Raw genomic sequence first — 26,830 nt, 5'->3', positions numbered from 1 at the left:
GGGCCTATTTAAAGTGTAGTATTTCATATAAGCCTTAAGTTTAGCGATATTATTTAAATTTCGCGCTTCATCGTGTTCCGAATGATCCGTACCATCATGTTCATCTGTGTTCCATTCTCTTCAGTCATGATTTCAATGAAGTTGATATCGGTATTAATTTATAACTTACGATAAATTGTTAAATAAAAGGTATGTAGTTAGATTTTATAGAAAAATATTAAGGAAAGGAAGGAGAGAGTCGGTCTTTTTCACCATTGTATGAATGACTCATTCTCTTTGTTTATTCGACTTTCATTTGTCGTGTATTTCAAATTCGGCATGGAAACGTAAATAAACTAGTGATAACCTGTGTATCGTGAAAACTACCTGTGAAGGCAATGGATAAACCTCAGATCATATGTCATTTAGAAAAGAGCCTCAACTTTACAGTTTTTGATGGCCGATGGATTCCTTGTTCTGCAAAATTCGTCATTTTAGGAGGCCACCCTAATGGGACAGGTGCCTTGCAAATATACGAAATAGACGGCACGGAAGTCAACCTTATCCGAGAGGTACTGTGTGTTTCATGTATTAAAAAATTACTTTAAATAGCAAAAATCTCACCATTGCTGGTGTGTTGCCATAGGTGTAATACTTTGTGAAGGAGGAGCACAAGTTTTTTTGCGAACAACATTTTTCATGTTGTCTGATTAGTTTACTCATGGGGCAGTGATGAATTACACTCATAATCATGCGTATTATCAATGGATTTCACACAGAAGAGGAGCTTTCATGCTGTTAATCCCTCTTTTTTAGGTTGGGAAAGGTAAAGCTTTCAAATGTGGAACGTTCGGAGCTTCCAGTTTAAAAGATCGTCATCTAGCAACGGGAGATTTTGAGGGGAAACTGCAAGTTTGGTAATGTACCGTCTTAATTTAAAAAGTCTTGTAATATTTAGCAGCTTGTTTGCTTTGTTTTCTTTCATGCATACTTGAGGTAATAATCAATTATAATTTTAGGTTCATGATACATCTGCGTGTGCGATCATAGGGAAATATCTGTTATGGAAGTTTTGCTTAAAGTAGTCGCTCCGGTTCCATTTCATGTTCTTGATTGTTGTTCAGTGTTAACAATAAGTTCAAAATAATCGGCCTTCTTGATTTTTTGAAAAGCAATCTTTTCAAACACATCATTCTAAAACTACATTAAATATGTCCTCGCTATTGAAAGCATACAATGTTTACGCATATAGCGTAGATAAACTCCTTTTATTAATTACATTCCATTAAAATATTTAATAAGTTGTAAAATTTATTAACCCCTTATACATTACCACAAATATGCATTTATATGATGAATATAATATTTTATTGCTTGGAATGATGGATCAGATTCCACAGAAACTATAACCTATGTATTGTGCATCATTAACATTTATGGAAACATAAAATACAAATCATATTACTATAAATTGATTGCATCATTCACAAAATGTATCACAGGAAAAAAATAGATCGATGAAAAAATTTACATGAATGTTAAACATAAGAAGGCATATGGATTTTATTCATACCCATCCCACAGGTCCTCGGACATTTTGTGGTACAATTCTGGAAATTTAATCCTTTAGTGAGCTGTTATTTTTTGATTTCTTTAATTCAATGGTTTATTCATTGAAAACTCATATTCCCCTTTCCTGTGGTCCACATTTTATTCTTTCTGCTATAAGTGAAAAAAATGGTGATTGTTTTTTTTCTACCGATGTTATGATCTTTGGAGGATAAATGGCTGTAATTCTTTGTGAGATGGTAAACCAGATGAAGTAAAGTAGGCAGTGGAGTGGAAGAATTTTTGGGGAAAGAAAAATAGGTTTTATATGAGATATCTAATGTGATGCAACTTGCCGGTCTTTGCTCCCTTGTTTAGGAGGCTCTGCCCCAACAGCTTTACTGTTTAGGGTTAGGGTTTTGAATATTTGGACATTGAAGGGGATCTTCTAATTTTCAAAAATTTGCCTAGTAGGGCTTTTGGTTGGTTACCAGCCTATCAAATTTGATGCCTAAGGTACATTTGGGAGTCAAAAGCACTGTATGAATCAAGTAACTTTTTTTACAGTCATGTGCACGGGTGCAAAGTTTCATACACCAAGGATGAAAGCTGCCATGACAAAAATCATTTGACTTAGCTGGCATCGAAACCTGGGTCTCCTGATTGCCGGTCAGGTATGGTAACAGTAACACCACCAAGCCATATTCTTTGAAGCTGAATTTCAGACTGATGTTACCAAACAAGTAGATGGCTTGGTGATGCAACTGGTGGTATGGCTGACTGCATGGGCAGATCCAGGATTTCTTTCTGGGGGCACAAGCAAGGCCGTATCCAGGATTTTTTCTGGGGGGGCACAAGGATACCTCGTAATACGAAACAAACACTATGATAATGGGTATTAAAAATCTTGCATATTTTATGAAGGTCTGGGGGGTGCACGTGCCCCCTAGATCCACCTATGTCTGACCACCAGTTGGGAGATCTAGGTTCCAAATCCCGGCCAAGCCAAATGATTTTTTCGTGGCAAATGTCACAGGCTGTGCGGTCTTTGGAAAATTATGGTTTGAAACTTCAACTTTGGTGGGTTTTTTGCGGAACTGTTGTTGGATATACATAAATAAGTAGGACGGAGTAGAAATTATGAATCCATCCATTATTCAAATTATTTAATGATATTAGTTTTGGGGTTAGAGCCATTCAACTACTGGAATGCTCCTCAAAATTTTTATTTCTGCTATTTTGAATTCTTTTGGGGAAGGAGGGTGAAAGTCAGATCCTCCAGAATTTTCTGCTGGATTGTTTTTGGTCCCCTTCTTCCACCGAAGTTTTCAGCTGTGCAGCTTGCCTGGAAGCGGCCAGGAATTCAGATATTTGAGTCAGTCATCAGAGTCATGCAAGGGGCTTCATAGGGTATTATGTAATATGATAATTTTAAGAATCCTATTTTGAATAGTGATTATTTCATTGAGGAAGTTGGATGCTCCCCAGAATAATATGGATATACATAATGATAATTTAAAATAAGTTGTAATATTTACCTGTTCTACACTATCGCAAATATGCATTTATAAGATAATGATAATAATTATTTTTTATTTGCAAGTATGGGCTGGATAAAGCAGAAACTATAACTTATACATGGGGCTTCAATAAGATATATCAAAACAGAATTCAAATCATTTTACAATAAATTGATCACATAATGCACAAAATCAGTCGCAGGAAAAATACTATACAGATCGGTGAACAAAATTTACATGAATGTAATGCATGTTTAGAAATTTAAACTCATTTCGATTTGTAGAACCCCAGATGAATATGTTTTAGCTGTCTATAAAAAGGTCCCAATAGTTTTATTTTTAAATGGAATGTCTTCTTTTAAATGAATTAAACTCTGAAAAATGGTCTCTGCCAATTAAGTTACTGTATTTCTCCAAATAAAGTCCCCCCTCCCTAATTTTGAGGCTTCACTTTCGGGAAAAGTTAAAAAAATGTGTTTGAATATAGTCCCTTGCTTTACTTTTACCATCGGCATTTTTGGTTAAAAAGGGGGACTATATTCAGACACATATGGTATTACATCAATGTTTTATTGAAACTGTCGAATCTTTTATTGTGCCATTCGTGACCAGGACTTGAAATGTCTGTCTTATTTTCAAGGAATTTGGAAGATCTTACATTCCCGGTGTACTCAGTCAAAGCGCACAAAGAGATCATCAATTGCATTGATGGCATTGGTGGTCAAGGTACTTCAATAGGTGCTCCAGAAATTGTCACAGGAAGTCGAGATGGTGGGTTCTTAGCTGCTAGTGTCCTTTTTCTGGCTTATAGCCTGAAAAAATTGTGGAATTAGCAAGTGTTAACTTTTGGGACACAATTTTTTCCAGGATTAGTCAAAGTTTGGGACCCTCGGTTGAAAGAAGTCCCTGTTGCAACAATGCAGCCATTTGAAGAGGATACAACCCGAGATTGTTGGAGTGTTTGCTTTGGTATGTAATTGCAGGTGAAGCACTGATGAAAATCAAGTGATTGGTCCATTGAGAATATGTTCTAATAATAAATTACACAGATGGGTACATCTACATAACATCCTGCGAGTCACCTCTAGGGTGTTTGGCAGGGAGTGATTAATCACTAGCATTCAAGGTAACCCACACATGCATACCACATGACCACTGACTGTCGACCATCGACCGGCACCAAATCATTTTCCGGAGGTGTAAATGCCATATTCCCATTTTGGGGTCATTTCATAAAGGTAGCAACACCATTCAGTGAATTTAGATTCGGAATGCAGAAGGTATTTTATGCTTAAATAACTCTTTTTAACCCTCAGACTGCAGGACGTTTTGTATGCTTTTTTGGGAAAAATGTTGTCAAACGTTTGACCATTGCTAGACTACCTACTTCAGTTTCCCAAAATTTTTATTGAAACCGGGTGGAGGCCAAGTGCCCTTTCCCTCACTATAGCGATCGCTAATGCGTTCAACAGATTCAGGCTTTAATTGGTGGAAGTTAGACATATTTAAATGAATAAAAGATCGTAGCACTTCTCCACAAAAAACTTTTGACTGCGTACAATGCATTTCGGCTCACTGAACCATCATCTGGTACAAGACCAGAGACCAAGGACCAAGATTTAAAAAATTGTGGAAAAATGCTACAATCTTTTATTTATTTAAATATCGCTAATGCGGCTTAACTCTCCTCAGCCATCCCAGAAAAACAAAACGTTTAAATACGTTCTAAGGGTTAACAACCGAAGGAATAATTGCAACCCATCAGTTACAGGTTAGGCGGAGAGCCATTTTTTCTTCACTCAATTTCTTATTAACATATTTAATGCATTGTGTCTAGCGTAGGTAGTTGCTCCACTATTGCATAAGTGCAACTGCTTGAATAGCATTTCAAAACACATGGTCACCATATGGGGTGATAACTTTCGTCATGTGTCTTTACATGCATAAAAAAGTAAAAATTAAAGACTTACTATGGCCTTAAATATCAAAATAACAACTTTAATGTCCTTATGGAAATATTTGCAAAAAAGGTGTACATGTGAAATTTCAGGGCCCATACCCAGAAGATGGAGGTTGAGAACCCTGGGGTGACGGCATGTGTCGTTCGGCCCATCGCTGTCCCCTGTTTCCAACCCTCACTCTCACTTTCCTGTGCAGTGCTATTAGGTGGACTTGAATTGTCAAAAATACCTGGAAATACGTTTTCATTCGTTATCCCTTTTAAGGGCATACCGAACCCTTTCAAACAGAACCCTCTTGTTCATCTCTGGCTATGGGTGTTTTCCTTTCTGACCTGAAATTTCAACATTTTCCCGGGCAAATCTGGCCGGCCAGACAGTGATTACAGATAATTTTCTAAACTAGTACCTAATCAGTCATGAGTTAAAATTAAATTTCCTTTGCAACTTTTGAGAAAATGATTAATTAAGGGATAGTGTGGCTAATATTTGTAATAATAACTGAGGAATATTAAAAGTAAAACCATAATATTAATTGAGGGATACAAAGATAGGACATTCAAAAGGAACAGTAACTAAATAAACTATTTTCTAACTGCTAATGATGGGATGGTTTCACTTTTTTCACTCCTATTCCGATTCAGTCCCAGGCATAAGTTTTTTGTATTGCTTCTTAATCAGCAGTAGTGGGACATAGTCACGCAAGAGACCATATTTTTTCACTTTGAATTGACTCAATTGCCCCACCACATCTAGATATTGGGAGAGAATTTTCAAAGAGGTCAAATCAGAGAGCAACAATATCAACCTGCGATGCATGTTGTCATGAGAAAAGATTTGATGAAGGTGATAAGGAGTGAAAAAAAAAAACAAATTGCAATTGAGATTGATTTCCAAGACAGTAAACATTTAATTTTGGCCAGAAATGATGCATACAATATTCGAGAGAGAGTGCTGGGCAAATCTTGTGGTATCCCTGTTGGAACTAGCTCCTAGTTTCCCTCAGGGTGCTGACTGCCAGGAAAGAGAGAGAGAGAGAGCCCCAAACTCGTTAAGTAGGGGAAGTCATCGGTTCTTGGGTAGGCTGGAAGGCTTTCCTTAGAGGGTGGTGTCGAAAAAAGTTAGTGTCAGCATCAAAAAATAGAGGCCCCCAACTCTGAAACCATTAAAAATTAAGTGTAACAGCCCTGTTTTGATGAAAACCATGAACTCAACTAAAAAACTTGATTGTGGACTTTTAATCTCTTGACATGTGTACATACTTGTAAATTATAGTCTTGCGATCCATTTGAGTCATGTCAAAATTTCAGGGGAGTATAAGGCAGTTTTTGGAACAAACTGTGACTCAAGTTTGCCTTGAGTGCCACAAGGAAGCCTATCCTTAATTTACTTAAGGATAAGAGATGCCTTGGAACAATTGATGTGAACAGCAATGGTTGGAAAACTGAATTCACTAGCTTAAAAAATATCAGTGTTTGCACTAAAAACAATGGCTGACTCAGCCAAAGAAACATTGGCAGTTGGTTGTTATTGATTGACCTGATGTGAAAACTCAGAGAACCTCATTAATCGCCATTCACCTGGAAATTACAACATCATGTTTTCAGATCATGGATTAACTCTCATTTCTTGGCCACTGCCAACTTAGGGAGTTATCTAATCACGATTTCATTATGATAACTATAGCACAAAAAAGTGACTGATTTTGCCTAAAAAGATGCAATTTTCATTCTTTTATTATGATTTTCAATTGTGATAGAGTTTGAAAAATTAAGAGGCCCACATTTTTCGGTCTGTTGCCTTCTTCTCGAGCTATCGGTGGTGTGATATTGACAGGCTTACTCCTTCTGCTGAAAAGTTCATGACATCGCCGACTCTTGCTGAGTGGCTCGATGCTTCTCTGTTACTTTTTGGCCTTGCTCATGAATCTTACGTGGTTTGTGGTCATAATCATCATGATGAGCAATCCTTGCCGTCAAAGATTGGGTCTCTCTGAAGGACTTGGTGAATCAGAACTCAAATAACCTCGTTATCTGATGAGCAATGAGTGCCAACTTTTGTTTGTTTCCAATTTCAAGTTATGAGAAAAAATGGTTGAATGAGAAAGACTTTTTTTCATCATGACTTATCTTTCCCTTCCACCTTTGGAATTATCTTTTTAAATTGTGATTTCAGGACTGATTGAAAGTCTCCATCATTTTTCAGAGAAGTCACTCAAAAGTCTTTCAACACCTTCATCATTAAGTTCTGAAAGTTATTCAGTTTTTGAGGTTTCTATGAACTTTATGAATGGAAAAACAATATTTTTTAATTCTAATTTTGGTGGAAAATGTAATTGGGCATTTGATTGAAAGAGTAAATCTAAAGTAAATTTTGGATTCATCAAATAGCTGGAAAAAATTATATATTTTGAAAAGCCACTGTAGTTAGATTTCAATAAATGGTATTTATTATGTGATTTGATTCTAACATTCACTCAGTCCTTGGAAAAATTTTACTTGCCTATCGTACTACACCTTTGGCAACAGGTGAGATAAGCCCCTCAGAAAAGATGTTCAAGTATAAACCTTGGAACATACTTGGAGGCCCGGGGGAGATGCGTAGGGGTGTAAGGCTAAAAAAAAAGGCTCGATTGAAAGGAGAATAAAAAATTTAATAAAAAAAAGACCTCACTGAAGTGTGGTGCTAAAGGTACAAATTAATGACTCGGGGTGGGTAGGTAAGGTAGGGTAAGGATGTTACCTTGCCAGCAAGAGGTAGTGGTGGTCAAAGAAACGGTGCCGTTGGTCGCCTCCCGGGAGCAGCTCTCCTCACAGCCAAACATTCGACGAGAGTTTTTCCAAAATTATGCTCGCCGCTCGCGGGCAGGCATTCCTTTTTATAGGTTTGGGCCCATTTTCCACCATCAATGTTAGGCCCTCACTGACTGGAGGCCATTTCCTTTCGGCGGAGGATTACACCACCCGCCGAGCTGCTCGACCGATAGAGTGAGGCACGGCTCAACCTGGCACCCTCTTGTCATTAATTAAACCACCCTCTAATAGTCTCCCCTTCCTAGCTCTAGATACCCAGAATACAAGGTGGGTGAAGCTGTTTTGGTAAAAACTAGATCAGGCAGTGTTCCTGTAAAAGGTGTAGTTGGGGAGAGGGTCAGTGTGGTTACTTGCAGGGTGTACATCGGAAGCCAATGTCAGTATGTGCACATGAACCGATTGAAACCCTTGCCACCTACAAAATTTATTCCTAAGCCAAATGTTTTCCCTTTCCACTTGTTAGCAGATCCTGATAACTCGGCTGTGGATGCAGCACCTCTGTGGTCAATGGTGCAGACTCCCTTGACCATTACCCCTTGACCCAGCCAATCCTATTCTGCTTCTGTCCCAACTGCTGAAATGGTGATACCCACTGCTGACCAATCCTCAAGGAGTACAGGACCAGAACTTCGTCGTTCCAACATTGTATTTGACTCAAACTTGAAAATATTGTTATCATCCACATCAAAGTACCCCTCATTTGAAACACAACAAGAAAGCAGCCTCCTTCTCCATTCTGGAGACAAAATATCAAGCCAGGGGCGACCCATGAGAGGTTTTACACGCCCAGTGGAAGACACAACTATTTGTGCCCTATTACATCAAAAACTCAATCTTTTTTTGGTGACTTCAAAATTTGCAACATTGAATGTAAAGTGTTTCATTGTTGCAGAGCTCGCTCATGAGTTGGGAAGGTGGGGATGTGAATTTTTGCAAAATGTTACCAGATTTGCTGGGACAATAAGATATTCAGGGAAGAAGATGCCTTGGTATTTTACCATTTTTCTGGTTTAAATTTAGGTATACCTCATCCAGTATTGCCATCGAATTCAGTTTTGCTTGCGATCCTATTGGCAAAACTATCTTTGATTGCAAAACAGGATGCGGTGTAATGGGAAGAGAGCATCCCCATATTCCTTATGACCAAGTTGGTATCTATAATTCCATATTCTCAATTTTATTTTTATAATGTCATGCAATTTTGGTTCTTTCAATTTTTGCACTTGTATGATCGTAACAAACGTATTGGTCTGCCGCAGAACAGAAGAGGTGAAGGTCACAGTGAAACTAGGAAACCTCAAACTTCGGGAGGTGAAGAAGCTCTGCTACTTGGGTAGCTGAGTGACCACTGATGGACAGAGCAAAAAGGAAATGGTCATTTGAATAACCCAAGCGAATAGAAGAAGAATCCTTGAAACCTCAATTAATGCCAACCATGATTACTTGCAGGCAATTCCTACAACAACACTCACCGGACTGTGTGTGCAAGCTATGATAATGGAGATGTTAAACTTTTTGACCTGAGGAAATTGTGTGTTCTTTGGGAAGCAAACTTAAAGAATGGGGTGAGTCAGTGGAATTGGCTTTCATCTTGGAAGAATTAGTTTCCAGAGCAATTTAGAGAGTATGTTGACTCATTTGTTGATCTTCTGGTTTCTCAGGTTTGTTGTGTCGAGTTTGACCGGAGGGATATCCCAATGAATAAACTTGTGGCAACTACACTCGAGTCAAAGTTTTATGTCTTTGACCTGCTTGTACAGCATCCAAAACAGGGCTACCCGCATTTAATGGAAAAGGTAACCCAGCATTTGCTGCAATTTATTTACAACTCTCCAAAAATTACTCGTGATAGCCCTCAATGTTTTCTGTGATTTATATTTAGAAAAACCATGTATATCTTACCCACAGTATAAATTATTGTTCTACATATTCTTATTGTATAATTGATCTTTTAATATTAACTTCAGATCTTCAATATATTGTACATACTCATCAACACATTTTTTGTGTTTGCTGCAAACTTTTCTCATTTCCCTTGGCCAACTAAGAATTTGTTAGTTCAATAGTTGTAAATATGTATTTCTGGTATTATCTTCTTTTAGTCTTAGAATTAGGGGCAGTTAAAATACATACTTGCATTAATCATAGCCTTAGCACAGGGCCTATTGGAAGTACATATGTATTTCATCTATCCCAGAAGAATGTTGATGAAATGCATTGTTGGGGCAAAATGTTGGTCCCAGCACCAAAATGTTTTCAAGAGAGCCAAAAATTGTTCTCTCAGGGCCAGTAGCACCCTATGCCTTATGAGCCAATCATTTGCCTTGACCAGGATGTGAACCTGGATCTCAAAGCACAAAAAAACACTGCAGAGGAAGAAGATGCCTTGGTATTTTACCATTTTTCTGGTTCACATTTATACCTCGTCCAGTATTGCCATCAAATACAGTTTTGCCTGGGACCCTATTGGCAAAACTACCGTATTTCTCCGAATATAGTCCCCCTCTGAATATAGTCCCCCCCCCCCTAATTTTGAGGCTTCAGTTGCGGGAAAAATTAAAAAAATGCGTTTGAATATAGTCCCCCCCTTTACTTTTACCACAGGCATTTTTGGAAAAAAAAGGTGGGACTATATTCAGACATATACGGTATCTTTGATTGCTAAACAGGATGTGGTGTAATGGGAAGAATGGTAAGTTATCTAATCATTCACTCGGTGGAAACCTGAGAAGCAACTTGGTAGTTCAAGTGGTGTAGCACATAATACATTTTTGGGAGATCCGGAGTTGAATCCAGGCCAGGGCAAGTGATTTTTCCTCTGTAGACATTTTGTACTTAAAACACGCTCTTGGGTGACTCCATAAAATTATGCTCGCTGGTAATTACGCCGTTGTATCCTTGAATAATATCGATGATGTAATAATTCAAAGTTCCAGCTTCCACATAAGAACTATGGCACTATGCACACAAGCATCCTGCCCTAACATCTGGAATTTTTTTTACCAACTTATCATATATAGCCAACAAAACTTGACTGGGAAAGAAGATGCCTTGTTAGAACTCCTGGTGCAAATTTGGCAGATCAGGGTTCAAATTCCAGTCAAGGCAAATGATTTTTCTTCTGTCGAATTGTAGTACTTAATGTTCACTTGCGGATGACCCTATAAAGTTATCCAAAACTTTTTCCTTGAATAATCTCATTATAATCGTTTATCAATTGTTAAGAAGATGTTATTAGTAAAATGATTGCATGGTGACTTATGGTGTCCAGTGTAAAATCTTTATGTAGTGGTGCTAGTTATTTCTTCCTCTGTTAATGCCCATGTTTATCATCTTTCTGCATAAATTAATATTGACTTTTCATCCATAGGCTCACAAGTCTACAATTTGGGCGTGCAGGCACTTACCCCAAAATAGAGAAGTGTTCATGACTTGTGGAGGAAGTGGATCTTTGTGTTTATGGAAATAGTGAGTATTAATAATCATAACACCATTTTTTGCAGCCCACATCCTTTATGTTTATTCTCAATTTATTTTTTTCTTGCCTCCTTTCCTCGTATTAATTTGTGAGAAAACAACTTAGTTAGTGGAAGGTGGAACTTCCCAGAGCTGCATTTTGTGCGCTTTCAGTGGGGCTATGAAAGCACTTAATTTTTAAAACTTTAAACGAAGGCTTTAAGTCAAATGTCAAGTGTAACCTATTTTCTGATCTTAGCGAGTGTCATTCCAGGAGCATAAAAAAAATATTTACACTATCTCAGTGACGAAACTCATTATATGTCGATTTTAAATTTCTCGTGCACCCATTGTAAAGAACTTATGACGATCATTATCTAATCATGACATTTTTGAACCTGGTGTTTTGTTTGAGGGGCATACATTTGTTAATACATATGTCAATGCTTTATGAATAATATTATTTTCTACAAATGCTTTTGTTTGTATTATTCAAAATTACTGTGAATGATTAAGGACGGAGAATTGAGGGTACCAACACTGTTGCCTAAAATATTTTTGCTAAGACTTTGTGTATCTGTAAGATTTGACTATGAATGTGTGCAGTGCAGATGAATGAATCACTGCACTCCTCACCATCCCTCACTTAACTCTGTAGAAATGTACCTGAAAAATATCATATTAAGCCAATTACATGTTAAGTGAAATGTCTATTTCAGGCAGTCTAATTTACACTTTGTGCACCATGAGATGACTTCTCTGGTGGCTATTCTACATCCATGGGCATCTTTACAATTGCTATCGTGTTGCGATCAAAAATGTGATTACCTTTTGATTTGATGAATATACTAAGGTGAATAGGGTGGTTTCCTATTATTTTTTTATTGCCTAAATCGAAAGATTATTACTCCTGGCTACGTATTTCAAAATTTTAGATTTTTAAATGACGATATCCATTTTTCACGATTAAATGAAAAGTGAAAAATTTCAAGCCCGTCAAAACACGACGGCTAAGTATGAATGCCGGGAAAACTCCATGTGAGGTTGTTCTGGTTCCTGCTGCCGCAAGTGAGGTGACCTTGGGGCGAGGCTTTGAGTGCTGATACGACGCAGGATGCTAGCAGGTAGCAGAGTACCCTGCTAGCTGGTAGCGCTTGGCTTAAATAAGGATTATTAATACCTTACCAAACGAAGAAAATTTTCCGACCATTGGCAGTTTTAATAGGTGATTATTACGACATGTTTCCCTGAGCTCTGTGCCTCATGCATGCATTTGTAATCTCAGACGATGTAAATCTCATATCCACTCGTATAGAAACTAGGTCCCAGTGACGTCACGTGGAGTGGCATCGCATGGGCGCCAATCTGGCCTTTTTCAAATGAGGATAAAAGTGACCAATGCCATTCGTCTAAACCGGTATTTCTAAAACCAAATAACTTGTATATTATGAATACACTAATGGTGGGTAACGAATCGCAATCAATGCCTTTCGTTTTCTTTGATGAAGGAAACTACCCTATTGTGTTTATTGCTTCTCCCATGCTCATAAAGAGGTGGCATGAGAGTTTTAGCAAGTTCCTTGGTCGAGGTCAAAGAGGAAGATTGTTTGAACAAATAGGGAACATCTTGAGACCCAATCCTGTTAAATCAAAAACTGTAGAAAGAGAAATTGTGTTTGAGGGTAAGGGATATCAGTATTGAACTTAAATCTGTGGAAAAATGTAATTTGAAAGATTGAAGTTGGCTCGTGTCCACTGTGGTGCCATTTTCAACTATGCACTCACACTATGTAAGACAATGAAGATTTTTCCCATCTCCAACCCTCCCCCTTAGGCTAATCAGGGAGGAGTAACGAAGTCTAGCATAAGGTGAATGATTATTTTCTCTATTTCTCTGTAAATGCTGCAGATTATAAGTAAAATGCATTACTTGCAATGCATTGTAAATTTTTTAAATTGCTTAACACTACTCATCTAATTCTGGTGGGCATTTGGTTTGATTTTTCCAAATGTTACCAAAAATAACAATAATATTACTTGTAACTGTAACTCTTTATGTTTTAAAATTTTAACTGGTATTTTTATTTGAATACACTTTTTTAAAACTAACTGTAACTGATTTCCGGTACACTTATTTGGTACTTCACTCATCACTGGTAGGTTCTCAAGTGACTGCTTTACTGTGTATTCATGCAGTCGAAATTTGCCTTGAAAATAATTTGATTATATTTTTAAATGAATTGTGTAATTTATTACTGTCCAAACTTACTATCCAAAACTCTACTGACTTACTGTCCAAAAATGTTATGACATTGTCGGAAGGCGTTTGGAGTGAAGTGAAGTCTGCGGTGAAGAAGGTTTTGATCACGGAAAAGTCAAGAGAATTTGGATGTGGGAATCCTATCTCAACCCTCAATTGGGAACAATCAAGGAGGTTGTAAATATCTGGAGGTGCTGTTTCTGAGTTTTTACCATGGTCAAAGTTCCACCATCTTGTTTTGACAATTTTTGGTCTTAGTCTCCGACTGTCATTTTGATGTGGCTAAGTTGTGCTCTGAAAATGCACTACAATGAGTGAAAAATGCTACTACAATCACTAGTATATTGCCCATGATTGTTATTTGATTTTTCCCATAATTCGCGATACTTCTATTAATGTATAAACACTGTGTCTGTTAGCCACTTTACTAGTGGGAATATCTTTGAAAATATACTTTATTGCTGTAATTGTTAGTTTTCCGTTGGCTGTAATAAAATTAAATACCAGTATAAGTGCAGGTAAGAGACTAATTTACTCTCGTAAATTTTATTTTTAGCTGAGATGATTGAAGAACACTACCATGGTGATTGATAACAATTTTTCTCTGGGAAAAGATGTTTGAGTCATAACTTCACAAAGCGTACCAATGAAGTGAGAAAAAAAGTTTACATTGTGCGTACCATAGGTTATTTTAATGTATTAACGAGTTATGACCAAACATTTGACCAAACAGTAAGCATTGACCCGTATGGGATTCCCAATGTTTTAGTCAAAGTGGGCGTGGCTTGTCCTACCCAAGCACCCGGCCACACTTCACTCCACCCTTGAAACCAGTGGTGCCCCCTCCTGATATTTACAACCTCCTTGGGAATAACCTGCAACAACGAATAAATCGTAACAATTATCTTTTACGATGGGAAAAAACAATGAGAGCCAAATAATGGTGGGAAAAAATTCTCTTTGACGACACAAAAATAAAGAGGGGAGGAGTCATGTAATGGAATTAGTGGCGTTTGGTTGTATGCATTGTCACTCCCGATTTTTGTCCTGAATACTTATCAATTGAGTTTGCAAATTGTGTTAATTTGATTTGTGAAGTAATGATGAAAATGAAAAGTGCAATTTTTCAAGCGCGCGAAAATGCGACGGCTAAGTATGAATGATGGGAAAACTCCGTGTGACGTCATTCTGGTTCCCGCTGCTGCAAGTGAGGTGACCTTAGGGCGAGGCTTTGAGCGCTGATACGATGCAGGATGCCAGCAGGTAGCAGAGTACCCTGCTAGCTGGTAGCGCTTGGCTTAAATAAGGATTATTAATACCTTATCAAACAAATAAAACTTTCCGAGCTTAGCCAGGTTTAATAGGTGATTAATAAGACATGTTTCCCTGATCTCTGTGCCTCATGCATGCATTGGTAATCTCAGACGACGTAAAACTCCTATCTACTCGTATAGAAACTAGGTCCCTGTGACGTCACGTGGAGTGGCATCGCATGGGTGCCAATCTGGCCTTTTTCAAATGAGGATAAAAGTGACCATTAACATTCGTCTAAACTAGGATTTCCAAAACCAAGTAATTTGTATATTATGAATACACTAATGGTGGGTAACGAATTGCAATCAATGCCTTTCGTTTTCTTTGATGAAGGAAACTACCCTATGCAGTAGCCGGAATAGAATTGCTGGCCTTGGTGGCATTGGGGTAAAGTCCTCCCCTGCCAATCCGTAGGTCGCGGGTTCGAATCCCACCTGGGTAGGTGGTCCCTATCCAGGGCATGGATGTTTTGTGTTGTGCTTTGTTAATCCTCCATAGTGAGGGCCTCTATGTGCTGTTTACGGGGAAGTTGGAAAATAAATAAATAAAAGTAAGGAGGTAAGGCTACAGTGGACTGAGTGCTTGACGAGGGATATTTTTGGGACAGACATGTGAAGTAAGGGATTTAGGGGGAATATGTGTACATCTGGACTGTAGCAAAGCCAGGATTTTTAAATGGAGAGGGGGCCCTTCTGGGGTGTACAGAAAATCCCCCTTGAGTAAACTGGGGAGGGTTGTAACCCAGAAAAATGCCACTGCGTGTGGATTGATTGGGGAATCTGAATTTAATAGAGGAAAGCAAATCAGGATGATGAATGTATGAATTAAGAAATGTAAATAACTTTAAAATCTGTTTTCTTTGATGGCAGAAAACAGGGAGTGACAGAAAAGATAGGACGGAGCATGCCAACGAAGGGGGGTACCCTGTTTCTTAATTGAAGCTTTCATGGCAAAGAGAGGCATACCGGTGTATGCCGCATGATTTTCGGGTGACATCTCACGGCATACACCCGTATGTCTCTCTTTAAGGGGTACTCTGTGTTTTACAATTCTGGTGTAGAAGCTACTTGTACTGTCGAGGGAGGTGATGTTAGAGGGAGATGTGATGGACTATATGGGAGAGCAATATCCTGTGAATGGAAATGTATAAATGCTGTGAAGTATAACTTAAGAGCTTGAAGGTCAGTTCTGTACAGTGATAAAAGAGATGTAATAGAGACATAGCTTTCCTCTTGATTGAAGGAATGTTATCTGAGAAGTTAAGTTTACTGTCAGTTAAGACATCTAAATCCTTCACAGCTGAAAGACATTGAAGAGGCTTAGAGTTAACGGAATAGTGAAATGTAATAGGGATTTTTCAGAGAAACTGAAATGGAATTTCATTTCCTGGAATTCAAGTTGAGTTTCCAAGTACATATTGCACCATTTTGCAGTCAAATCTAAGGCGTTCTGAAGGACTTAGCAGTGTGAGGTAGTGTGAATTTGTTTGAATATTTTTCAGTCGCTGGCTAAGAGTAGAGTATTATCTTGGTAGGGAGGCAAAAAGTGTGCTGAGGTCATCAGTGAAGAGGCTATGAAAATATGCAGTTATAATTGTCTAAAACTACTAATATTTGAGCTTAATTAAACGACAGCTTTAAATGAGTACCAACAATACGACTGTGCAATGTCACCCATTTTTAGATTGTTTCAGACCATTATAATTGCACAATTTTGTCCAGCCTTAATTATTTATCGTCCGTAAAAATTCTGAGTATTATATAAGGCTTGATACCCAAGAAAAACTGTTTTCATGGTAACTGCAAAGTTCATCCAAAATATGTTTGCATTGCCATAGCTCAGTAACTAAGGAGTTGCGACTCCATGTTTATAGGACAAAAAGTGCTTAAAATTGTCTCACCTACCACCTACTGAAGTATTGCAGATTCCTCCCGAAACACCACGAATATGCCTTAGTATATATCTTGATTCATAGGCGTTTTGAATAATACAAAATATAAATTTTTACCTAACATTATTATTTATCCAGCATTAATTATTAACAAATATATGCCCATCAAAGTGTAAGCAAGGTTTTGAATATCATCGTTTCACAGTAAACAAGCGTTTGGTGATTATTGTTTTAATTTCACTTCCTAATCATTTTCGTTACCACTAATTATTTCCCTTGGAAAGAAACCATGTCTTTTCTCTCAATCCATTTTAGGAGTGGAAATTGCCTCCGAATGTTACCTGACATTTTGTTATTACTTCCAGTAAGTATCCAACTAAACGAAAAGAAAAAGATGGAGATGGCATCACAAAAGGAGTCATCGGAAGTGTCGAACTTCTCCAGAACGCAACCCTATCAACACAGCCCATCCCAAGTTTTGACTGGAGCCCTGATAAGCTGGGCCTTGCGCTGTGCACTGGACTTGATCAGGCATTCCGCGTCCTCATCACAACTAAGCTGAACTTACTTTGAGCTGCAATTACAGCACTTAAAACTGATGAATATCGAGTGTTTTGTAATCCAAGGACAGCACATACTGTAATATCAAAATAATTTATTTTACAAAAATTACAAACATTTACAATGACCTTGATCTTAACTTCGACTCAAGTCAATGGCTATAAAGATGGTAATTGACTAACAATAGCATCAGCACTTCAGTCGGTATGCAACTTTCTTGGATCTGTGAAACGGGCAGTAAGAATGTAGAAGGCAGCAGGTAGGGGAACGAGGGCGATGAGAGATCCATGGAACACAGGCTGCTGCAATTGAGTGATAGCGATGATGCCGTACGCGTGCAATGCCCAATGCCCGAGCAGAATCACCACGTTCCTCACATCAGTGAAGGTAGTGACGATCAGGGACTTCATTGACTGCAAAGAAAATAGAATCAGTTGTTTTAGGGAGAGGAAAAAAATGTTTACTACAACAATTCCTTAGTTTCTACTGATTTTTGCACATGCACATGGCACACTATTAATTTTACATACAAAATATGTAGATATGTACCACATATGGATTGTGGTTTCATCAAACATACAAAATTAAAATCCAATATGGTGTAATAGTCCGTCAAATATAAAATAAATTATTAAACTTTCACATCAGCAGAGTTACTTGATGAATGGATTCCTAAATTTTGAAGATTCTAGCAATATTATGGTGTCAGCAGCAAGTACCCAAGACATGAAATAATTTGTCATAATAACATCTTTTGCCTTAACTCTGGACTAGAACGAGTGAATGTGCCATGGCTCTCAACAGACAAGCTTCCAAGTTCTTTCCCTGCCCTCAGCACACACGGGTGGATATTTAGCCCCACCAAATTGGGCAAATTGCAGGTACTGAGACTACTAAGGCCATGTTTAAGTAGTTGAGTGATTTCACTTGGTTTTTAAGATGTATTATCAATATTTGGCATAGTAAAATTATTTTTTTCAATATCAGGCCACAATCTGAGACTCCCAATCAGATTGATTGTCGAGCAGTTTACTTGGTTGAAATTCATTAATAGTAAAGATACAAACAGCTGAAGTAATTTTCCAAACTTTTTTAATGTTTTCACTTCATTATCAAGAGCTGTCTATAACATCATTATCTAAGAGCTATCTCTGTTTGAAAAACATTGAAACCAGTAGAGAAAATAAAAATAAAATTTGGAAAATTACTACAGTTGTTTGTATTATTACTATGTGAGACACTACAATGGTGACACTGCATTAACCTTACCATAAGTTTCCCAGAAACACATCAAGCTTTGCATTTACAGAGAATTTAAATCATGAATGCTAATTGAAGTGAAATGTATCATTCATACATGCTAAATGCATGATGAAATTGGTGGGGTACTTTAGGGGAATAAATCACATTACGCCAAAAGTATAATACCTATCCAACTATATTGAGTAACATGGTATACTTTGAAAATGGTATACAACATAATTACTGTAATGTGAGGCATTTCATAAAAATTGCTGCGGAGCAAGTCACTTCTTTTGGAATCCTAAGGTCTCTCTCATTCCTAGGTTCCATCATAAATGCACAGACATCAATTAATACGAAAAAATTCATCCTAGCATAAGAGTCACTTTCTTTCAGCAGTTTATAAAATGCCAAAGGAAGAATTGAGGAAGACATCTCATAACCAGATCAACTAGGCTTGTAATGGTCAAACGAAGGATTAGGAGCTGGTATTTAATATAAGATTCACTCACAGTACAAACTAAAATTAAAAGATCCACCAAGGGGGAAGGAGAAAAATGGAAGCATAGAGTAATAAAAATCCCAATCTACACTCCAGACACAATGATGACAGACACAAGTGCCTTTTGTGTCTGTCGTCATGTGTGACACAAAGCTTTGCTTCGATACATTCAATCTACTGCAATTTCCATTGTCAGAAGGTTACTATCATTTTCATGAGAATTTAGAAATATACCCTGCTTGTTGTGCCTATGTACTACAAAAAGTATGGGAAAAAAATTAAAATAAAACCTGGGTTCTCACTTGTAAAGTTTCTTTGAAAGAAAAAATCTACAATTTTGACAAGCTCTTTATGGTGCATAGAAAAATACTTAAGTCAATTTGAAAAATATTGCCAAAAGAATGATATCGTGTTTCATACAGTAAGAGACATGGTGCAAATAAAACTTGACCAACTTAACACATTCCGTGCTCATGACTTAACGTTTACATCATGGCAGTGGCTACCGAGTGGCTGATGACGTAAGGACTACGTCATGATTCCCTTTTGCGTTATATTCCACCCTGGGTGCCAGCCACCAGTGTTAAGGTATGGGAGAGGGTCAGTCACCATTCTTCGCCTCTTTGCCATGTGGAAAGCTCCGAAATTTTTTTTCCCGATTTTTTTCTATTTTACCCGGTTTCTTTTAAATGTTCTATTTAAATGTTTCTTTTAAAAAATGATATTATTTGATGCATAGTAATTAGTAAATGAAAAATTATTCTTCATATGCTAGTCAATTTCTGATTTGTAAAACAATATGTTTCATTGCAACAATTCTTCATTTATACAAATTTTCCTTATCATTTATAAACCAATGTTTATCATTATAAAATCTTTTCCAGAGGATATCATATCGTTCAGTTGTATTTTCCATCACAGGGACGGAAAATATTGGTAATACTCACAATATTTACTTTAGTGCAATAAAACATTTAAAATCTTATTTAAATGTATAATTTCCAGATTAAAAAATTAATATTAGCTGCATTACTATTTTCATTAGTTTTTTCCAGAAAGTGATAAAGTCTGAACGGGTTTTCCCTGCAGTAATGGCAAAGAGCAAAGAAATATAGGAAACATGTTGGTGTGTTGCGGGTAGGTATCACAAGTTTGACAGGATACTTAGAAAATTTTAATTTTACATTTTTAGCAAATGAAGGGTTACCTTTGGAAAAAAAGTGTGAAAACATGTACCCAGCATCACAAATCATAAGATTATGTCATTTAAATAATAATAAAAAATACAAATTTTTGCCAAAAAGTCAGCCTCAGGGCATTTTCTCCAAAAAACGGTCAGCACGGAATGTGTTAACACTCTTTTATATTTGTTAAAAAAAAAAGTTGAAGGGTGATTCAAAATACTATGCGAATAAATGGGAATGGCACTAAAGCCGGATAAAGTGTAATCATGAGAATATATCCTTAGGCTATCTTCATGTTCTAGACCCTAGTTTTGCATTTAGATGCATCACAATAGAAAGGCAGCTATTAAAAAAATATATATTATAAACAGGAAAAAAGTTCTTTACATTATATATTTTTTCCACTTTTGACCTTATGTTTGAAGTGCTCATTTCCTGCAGCTTGGTGAGGAGGGCCAAATTGAGTGACGAAATACGTATTCAACCTTGTCCCCTTCTCACCATTGACTATGCCCTCCGTAGAGCTATTCTCTACTGGAGTTTTGAAGCCATCTACGAGGGGGGACCCACGAATAACTGGATGGAAATTTTTGCACACGTAACTCCTATATTTTGGGCTTCTCCCACTAGATGGGTGTTATTTCATCATTTCTGAGTCAGTATGCAAAACGACGTGGCTTTGGACGGTTGTAGTGAGCCCCTGTGGCCATTTACTTTCAAAGAGTTTTCCGATCTCTTTGATTTTTGAAATGGCTGATATTCGAGAACAATGGGCAGCATTGAAAATTTGTTCTCTGTTTGGTAAAATTTATTAGGACATGGTTGTTCTTTTGTCTACAGCTTATAAAGAACACTCCTTAAAGAGAACTGAAGTGCACGAGTGGTATTCGGAATTCAAACGAGGCAACATGTCAATCGAAGACATTCAATGCCCAGGCCAGCCTTTCAGGTCCACAACTGATGAAAATGTAGAAAAAAATCATGCCCTTGTGCACGAGGCGTACTATTTACAAACTTGCTGAACAATCTGGTCTTTTTTTGAGTTCATTACTGTGAATTTAAGCTGAAGATTAGCAAGTGAGACGAATCACAGCAAAATTCATCCCCTGTATTCTGACTCCTGATCAAAATGCGCCACGTGTTGCTGCTAGCCGCGACTTGAGTTTTAATGTAACAAATTGCATGACACTGCTTTCTCACCCACCCTACTCACTAGAACTCACACCTTGTGATTTCCTTTTGTTCCCCCTGATTAAAATGGTGATGAAAGGCAAATGTTTTCATCACATTACAGAGGTGAAAATGGAATCGAAGGTGGTCCTGCAAGGCATTGGAGACTTTGATGGTGTTTTGTGCTGTGGAAAAAACATTTTAAGGAGGAACCTGCGCTTCGAAATACTGCTTTCATTAGTTACATAAACTCGATAACAACGAGTTATAATCGCTAAATTTGAAATTCTTAAAAATTAAAAGTAATGCTAAATCAATCAAAATAGCTGTACAATGCATGAATTTTACTAAAAATGGAATAATCCTGTGATATTAAGAAAAGCTGTTATATTGACTCTTAGGTATTGGAAGAATTTAAATACTTTCTCTGGAAATACAGCAAAGCGTTATAATTATGTCATTTGTGATGAATAAAATGAACTTGACTAGTGAGACCTTTTGCTCTGTTAATTTCAACGTAATTTGGAAATATGGTTTATTTATAATTGCTGACCACCAACTCGACAACGCTGCCTACATATCGTAGTTTCACACTGGTTGAGCACCTTTGTTTGTTTACGTTACCTCGTAGAGTTCCGTTGCATTGTGACAATATTACTCGTTTTACTTTCCAATTTACTTAGCCTTAAGTTATTAAATATACCTTTGGGCTGAAGTGATGGCTTCTTTATGCCGATTTAAAGGCAAATTTATGTCTGAAGGAAAAGGTAAGAGCTTGGATTATTTGAGGAAACGAAATGTGGCCGAAAGTGAATCCATCAATTCCATCGAAGCGATTCCAACGAGTGCATTTGTTGAAGGATACCGAATCGTCGACATGCATTTTTAATTTCTTAAGAAATTTTTGCAATATTTTCCAACATAAAGTGTCCATAAATGCTTAAATAATCAAAGTTTATGTCTTGATTTAAGAAGATTAAAGTCCCTGTCGAATGACTGACACAAAGCTCTTGAATGTTTATTTCTTTGTAGATTTTCCATTCAATAGCCTCATCCATACTATTAATAAGGAGTTGATCAGTGAAAAATAGAAATGTTTCAGTTAAAACCCAAATGTAATTCGATTCATTAGTATCAGGATAATTAAATAATACTTGTTCCTAGTGCCGAAGTTTCAGTAAATTTGGAAGGCTAGCATTGCAACGGACTCGCTTATGTCAGCTGTCATCGATTGTTCAAGAATGCATCCTAATTTTTATTCTCCTGGAATGACTTCATAAATAGGTAGATGTATTATCTGTTGTTTTTTCAAATTATGCTAATTGGACCTTTGGAAAACGTATCAAAGTAAATTGTTTGGACAGTGAAGAAAAGAAGTACTCTTTTCTATTCTATTTTATACTTTCGAAAAATTACATGGGTGAATATTTGATTAATTAGTACGTTCGCGAAGTTGTATTTCCAAATACTACGTAGTCGGTACCCAACAGCGATATGCTTGTCTCGTGGTACATTCATTTACCTGTAGACCTTATTCTAGACTTTTAAAATCAATTAAATTGATGATTAAATGCATAATGCGCTAGAAAATGAACTTCTATTTAAATAAGTATTTTCTACAAGTTGAAAAGGATGTATATTTTTAGAAATAAACGTTAAACAATTTGAAGTATTATTCTGAAGAACAGATAAACTATTGCAAGTCTCAATAAATTCTATCATTTTCGCTTTTGAAGTGATATGCCTACAATTTCAAGGGATGTATTATATTCCGGTCACGATTATTCGCATGTTCAATAAAATTTAGGTGCATATAGGAATTATTTAACAACCAGCACTATTAAATTACATATTTCGGTGTACAGCACGTTTCGAGATGAACTGAATATTCGTTTAATGAATTCGTAGAAAAATGACTCCGAAAAATCCAATTCACTGGAATTGTGCAGCAGTGGACAGGTGCAATATCGCTCTTCATATTTAACCTCCGTACACTTTGCAACGTTGCCACTACCTCCGCAGCATAATGGCTGCTCGCTCTGCAGAAAACCGGAAGTATGTTCTTTAAACTTAAATACTGGCGCTAACATATCGGTAACCCCTTCTAAAAAAATACATATTTTGGGCATCGATGTCTATTCTATGCTGTGCTAATTTTTCAACGATATATTTCGGGCCAAATTTGAGATAAAAAATGTTTTACAAGGGAAGGTCATCATTCTCCCATAAAGACAATATATTTCAAGGTGGAAATCCGTTATTTTCAAATCCATAAATCTCTTTTAAATGGCCGATGACATAGTACATAATACTTTTTCACTATTCGATAGAGAAAATAATGAGCAACAACATATGTCAAAATAAGGGGAGGGTTTCGGGCATGTTTGAAATGATGGTTCCTCCTTCACCAATGTACCATTTTAAATGGGGAAAACTTCGAAGGTGACTAGCGTTTTTAACACAAAAAATTAAATTTTCAATTTTTTAAAAATTGTCTCCAATTATTTTTGGATCCCCTCTCCTATGTGAGTGAATCTGTGAATTCTGGATGCTTTGAGTGTGATGCATCTACCAAAAACTAGGCATCCTTAGTATGGTGTCTCCATTCCTGCAAAGAATCCAAGGTTGCTGACGATGTAGCATTTATAATGAAAGATGATTGGCAATTTTCCACAAAAATAAATTTAATCCGACCAGAGTTTTGATGTTACTACATCATTTTCAAGGTACGAATGGTGGTAAGTGCAGTTAATTAATACATATTTAGGAGGTGGGAGAACTGAGGGGAGAAAGAGGAGAAATGGGGTGGAAAATCCTCAAGGAGGTGGCTGGAATGGGTAGAAGTGGAAAGCGTTATTCTACCCTTTCCAGCCACCTTCTCGAGGATTTTCCACCCCATTTCTCCTCTCTCTCCCCTCAGTTCTCCCTCTCCCACCTCCTAAATATGTATTAATTAACTGCACTTACCACCATTTGTACCTTGAAAATGATGCAGTAACATTGAAACTCGGGTCGGATTAAATTTATTTTTGTGGAAGATTCCTTCATTCATAATGGAAGGCTCTTCCATTATGAATCAATTCCACTCCATCTCGCTTCATTCCTCGAATTTTAGACGTAGCCTTTGTTTGGGTCCCTTCAGCCCTCACAAAGGATCCTGTTTGGTTGCATATATGCATGAGGGTGTTTACGAGTGTTTGAGTTGGGCTATTCCAGTTTAGAATCTGGGGTTTGGTCCCCGAGGTGAAACTCTCCCCTTTCCACACACTAACACAACACAGTGATTCATTTTTGCAAGGTGGATGAGCATTGGAATATATAATGTGGTCATTTGAGTACTTCATTCCACATTGCATTGCTGAGACTAAGCAAGCGAAGAAATATTTTCACTTAGAGTCTCGACAGAAAAGTGTTTAATTGAAGAACCTCAGTTTTAGTTCCTTGCCAACACAGACGTAGGCTTATTGTAAAAGGTCCATCATGGTTAGTGACCCTTATAAGAGAATTTGATGCTATTGGATTTAATGTAACAAGTTGAATGATATAGTTGTTCCTATAATTTTAAGAGCCGCTAATGCCCTTGGTGAAGGGAAAATAGATGAAAAAAATCATTCAGTAAAATACCTACAGTCAAATATTCACAATGGAAAATTGTGAAAGTTGTCATGAATTTCCAGAAGACTGGGAAATTCTGCTTGATATTTCAGTAGCTATGATGTAAAGGTTTAAAAGCTTAAAATAAAATAGATAGTTTTACTGGTGCCACTTGGCTCTCTCAATAAGGTTTGTAGTATAGAAAAATATTGCTTCCTATCTATCACTAGGAAGAAATGATCTACAAGCTTTGTAAGGAGTGTGCTAACATACAGATGAGAGACATGGACACTAAGGAAGAGTGAAACGACCAAACATAAAGCCACAGGGGCGGATCCAGGATTTCTTTGTGGGAGGGGGCACAAGCAAGCATTTTGTCGAATAACCGCCAACTTCTCGGAGTCCAGTACTGCACATTTAAAATGTCATTTTGAAAATCTTTTTCATTCATTATGATGACCTAAATATGACTAGGAACTAAATATGACTACATGGAATTAATAAATCAATACAAACCTGATTCAACTTAAATGCAAAGTGGGCTGCATTTGAAAGAACTGACAATATGATCACGATATACGGGAAAGAGTAATCTGAAAGGCAAAGGAATCACACATATTAACAGAGATAAATAGAAAAATTGGCAATGCATAATTCAGACAATGAAATGCAACTGCCATTCATGAATCAATGCAAATATGTAAGGTTTATTTTAGACGCATAACATTCGCTATAGACAGCAACAGTATACTCACAGATAAGACCTCCAAGTACTGCTTGAATGAGAGCTAGTATTGGGAAAAAATACAAAGCAGCGTAAATAGACATCTTTCCCTGTTTCGGCAAGAAACGGCCCGCCAACCACGGTCGAATTGCAAGCATGATCACGACACACAGCGCAAAAAATATGAAAACCATTGTGTATCTGGAAAAAAAATGAAATAAAATTTTGCACTGCAATGGGAAGCAAAATACTTGAAAAATATAGAGGTTTCTCTTACAGTGGGAAGACAGCTTCCTGTGTACAGTGCAATGTTTCTTCATAGTTAGGATTAGGATTATGAAAAAGGGTATACCAATCCGACAGGTGTTCCGCCTTGCAAGACCTGATAGAAAATTCTCCTCTTGGCTCCACCAAAAGCAATGTCATTATTGATGCTGCAGTTATTTCCACCAAAGCTGACAAGTGTAAGATCAGCACCTCTTTACAAAAACTGTAAATCGATGGAAACAATTCAATAGAGGAAATTTAACACCACCTTTCGACTTCTAACAACAAAAAACCAACCTTCGTCGTTTAGCAGCCGTATCTATACAAAACCAATGCATTACCAGGGCTACGAGGGCCATGAAACTCAAATACATCCAGTCATAAAACTGAGGACTATCATGGCATAACATACATTCAGAATCAAAGTCTTTCCCTCTCCTGTACCCTCGAGGGCAGGCACCACAACTACTCCAGTTGCCATCCGGAAGTTTCTGCCGGCCACAATAAAGACCCGGACACCTAGCTGGATGCGAGACGGGTCCTATTTGCCAAAAAGTCAGCAATAAACCGGCAATTAGATACACATCACGATAACTTACTTACGATGTCACTCAACGTCAAACTGCCAAGTGAAACTAAACTTGGGAAAGCTAATGACGTATTGTATACCTTTGTCGTACTCATAACATTCTGCCAACGACGAAAAAAATATGCTCACTATGAATATTTTAAGCATTTTTGGATCATCGATGGTTCACATTAATCAACAAAAAACATAACTTCAACCCATCGGAGCAGAAACACTTATTTTGTATTGGTACCAATGGCACCGAATGGTATGATGGTT

General features: G+C 37.2%; 2 protein-coding genes across 3 annotated transcripts; one reads left to right on the top strand and one right to left on the bottom strand.

Moving 5' to 3' along the window:
* Window positions 1–298: 298 nt before the first annotated feature.
* On the top strand, window positions 299–17,427 carry LOC124168258 (dynein axonemal assembly factor 10). Of its 2 annotated transcripts, none has more exons than XM_046546398.1 (8): window positions 299–551; window positions 796–896; window positions 3,688–3,818; window positions 3,915–4,016; window positions 9,268–9,383; window positions 9,480–9,614; window positions 11,189–11,286; window positions 17,105–17,427. In XM_046546398.1, the coding sequence occupies exons 1-8, from the start codon at window positions 378–380 to the stop codon at window positions 17,310–17,312; spliced, it is 1,065 nt and encodes a 354-aa protein (XP_046402354.1). In that variant the 5' UTR covers window positions 299–377; the 3' UTR covers window positions 17,313–17,427. The 2 variants fall into 2 exon arrangements, with proteins under 2 accessions (XP_046402354.1, XP_046402355.1); XM_046546399.1 differs by having other exon boundaries at window positions 17,055–17,178.
* On the bottom strand, window positions 17,380–26,830 carry LOC124168259 (JNK1/MAPK8-associated membrane protein). The gene is made up of 6 exons (XM_046546400.1): window positions 26,653–26,830; window positions 26,281–26,524; window positions 25,994–26,206; window positions 25,748–25,917; window positions 25,509–25,585; window positions 17,380–17,713 (listed from the first exon to the last, which is right to left on the bottom strand). The coding sequence occupies exons 1-6, from the start codon at window positions 26,717–26,719 to the stop codon at window positions 17,498–17,500; spliced, it is 987 nt and encodes a 328-aa protein (XP_046402356.1). The 5' UTR covers window positions 26,720–26,830; the 3' UTR covers window positions 17,380–17,497.

The sequence above is a fragment of the Ischnura elegans genome, chromosome 11 (genome assembly GCF_921293095.1).
Source record: "Ischnura elegans chromosome 11, ioIscEleg1.1, whole genome shotgun sequence".
Classification (NCBI taxonomy): Eukaryota; Metazoa; Arthropoda; class Insecta; order Odonata; family Coenagrionidae; genus Ischnura; species Ischnura elegans.
This window is presented reverse-complemented; position numbering and strand designations above follow the sequence as displayed.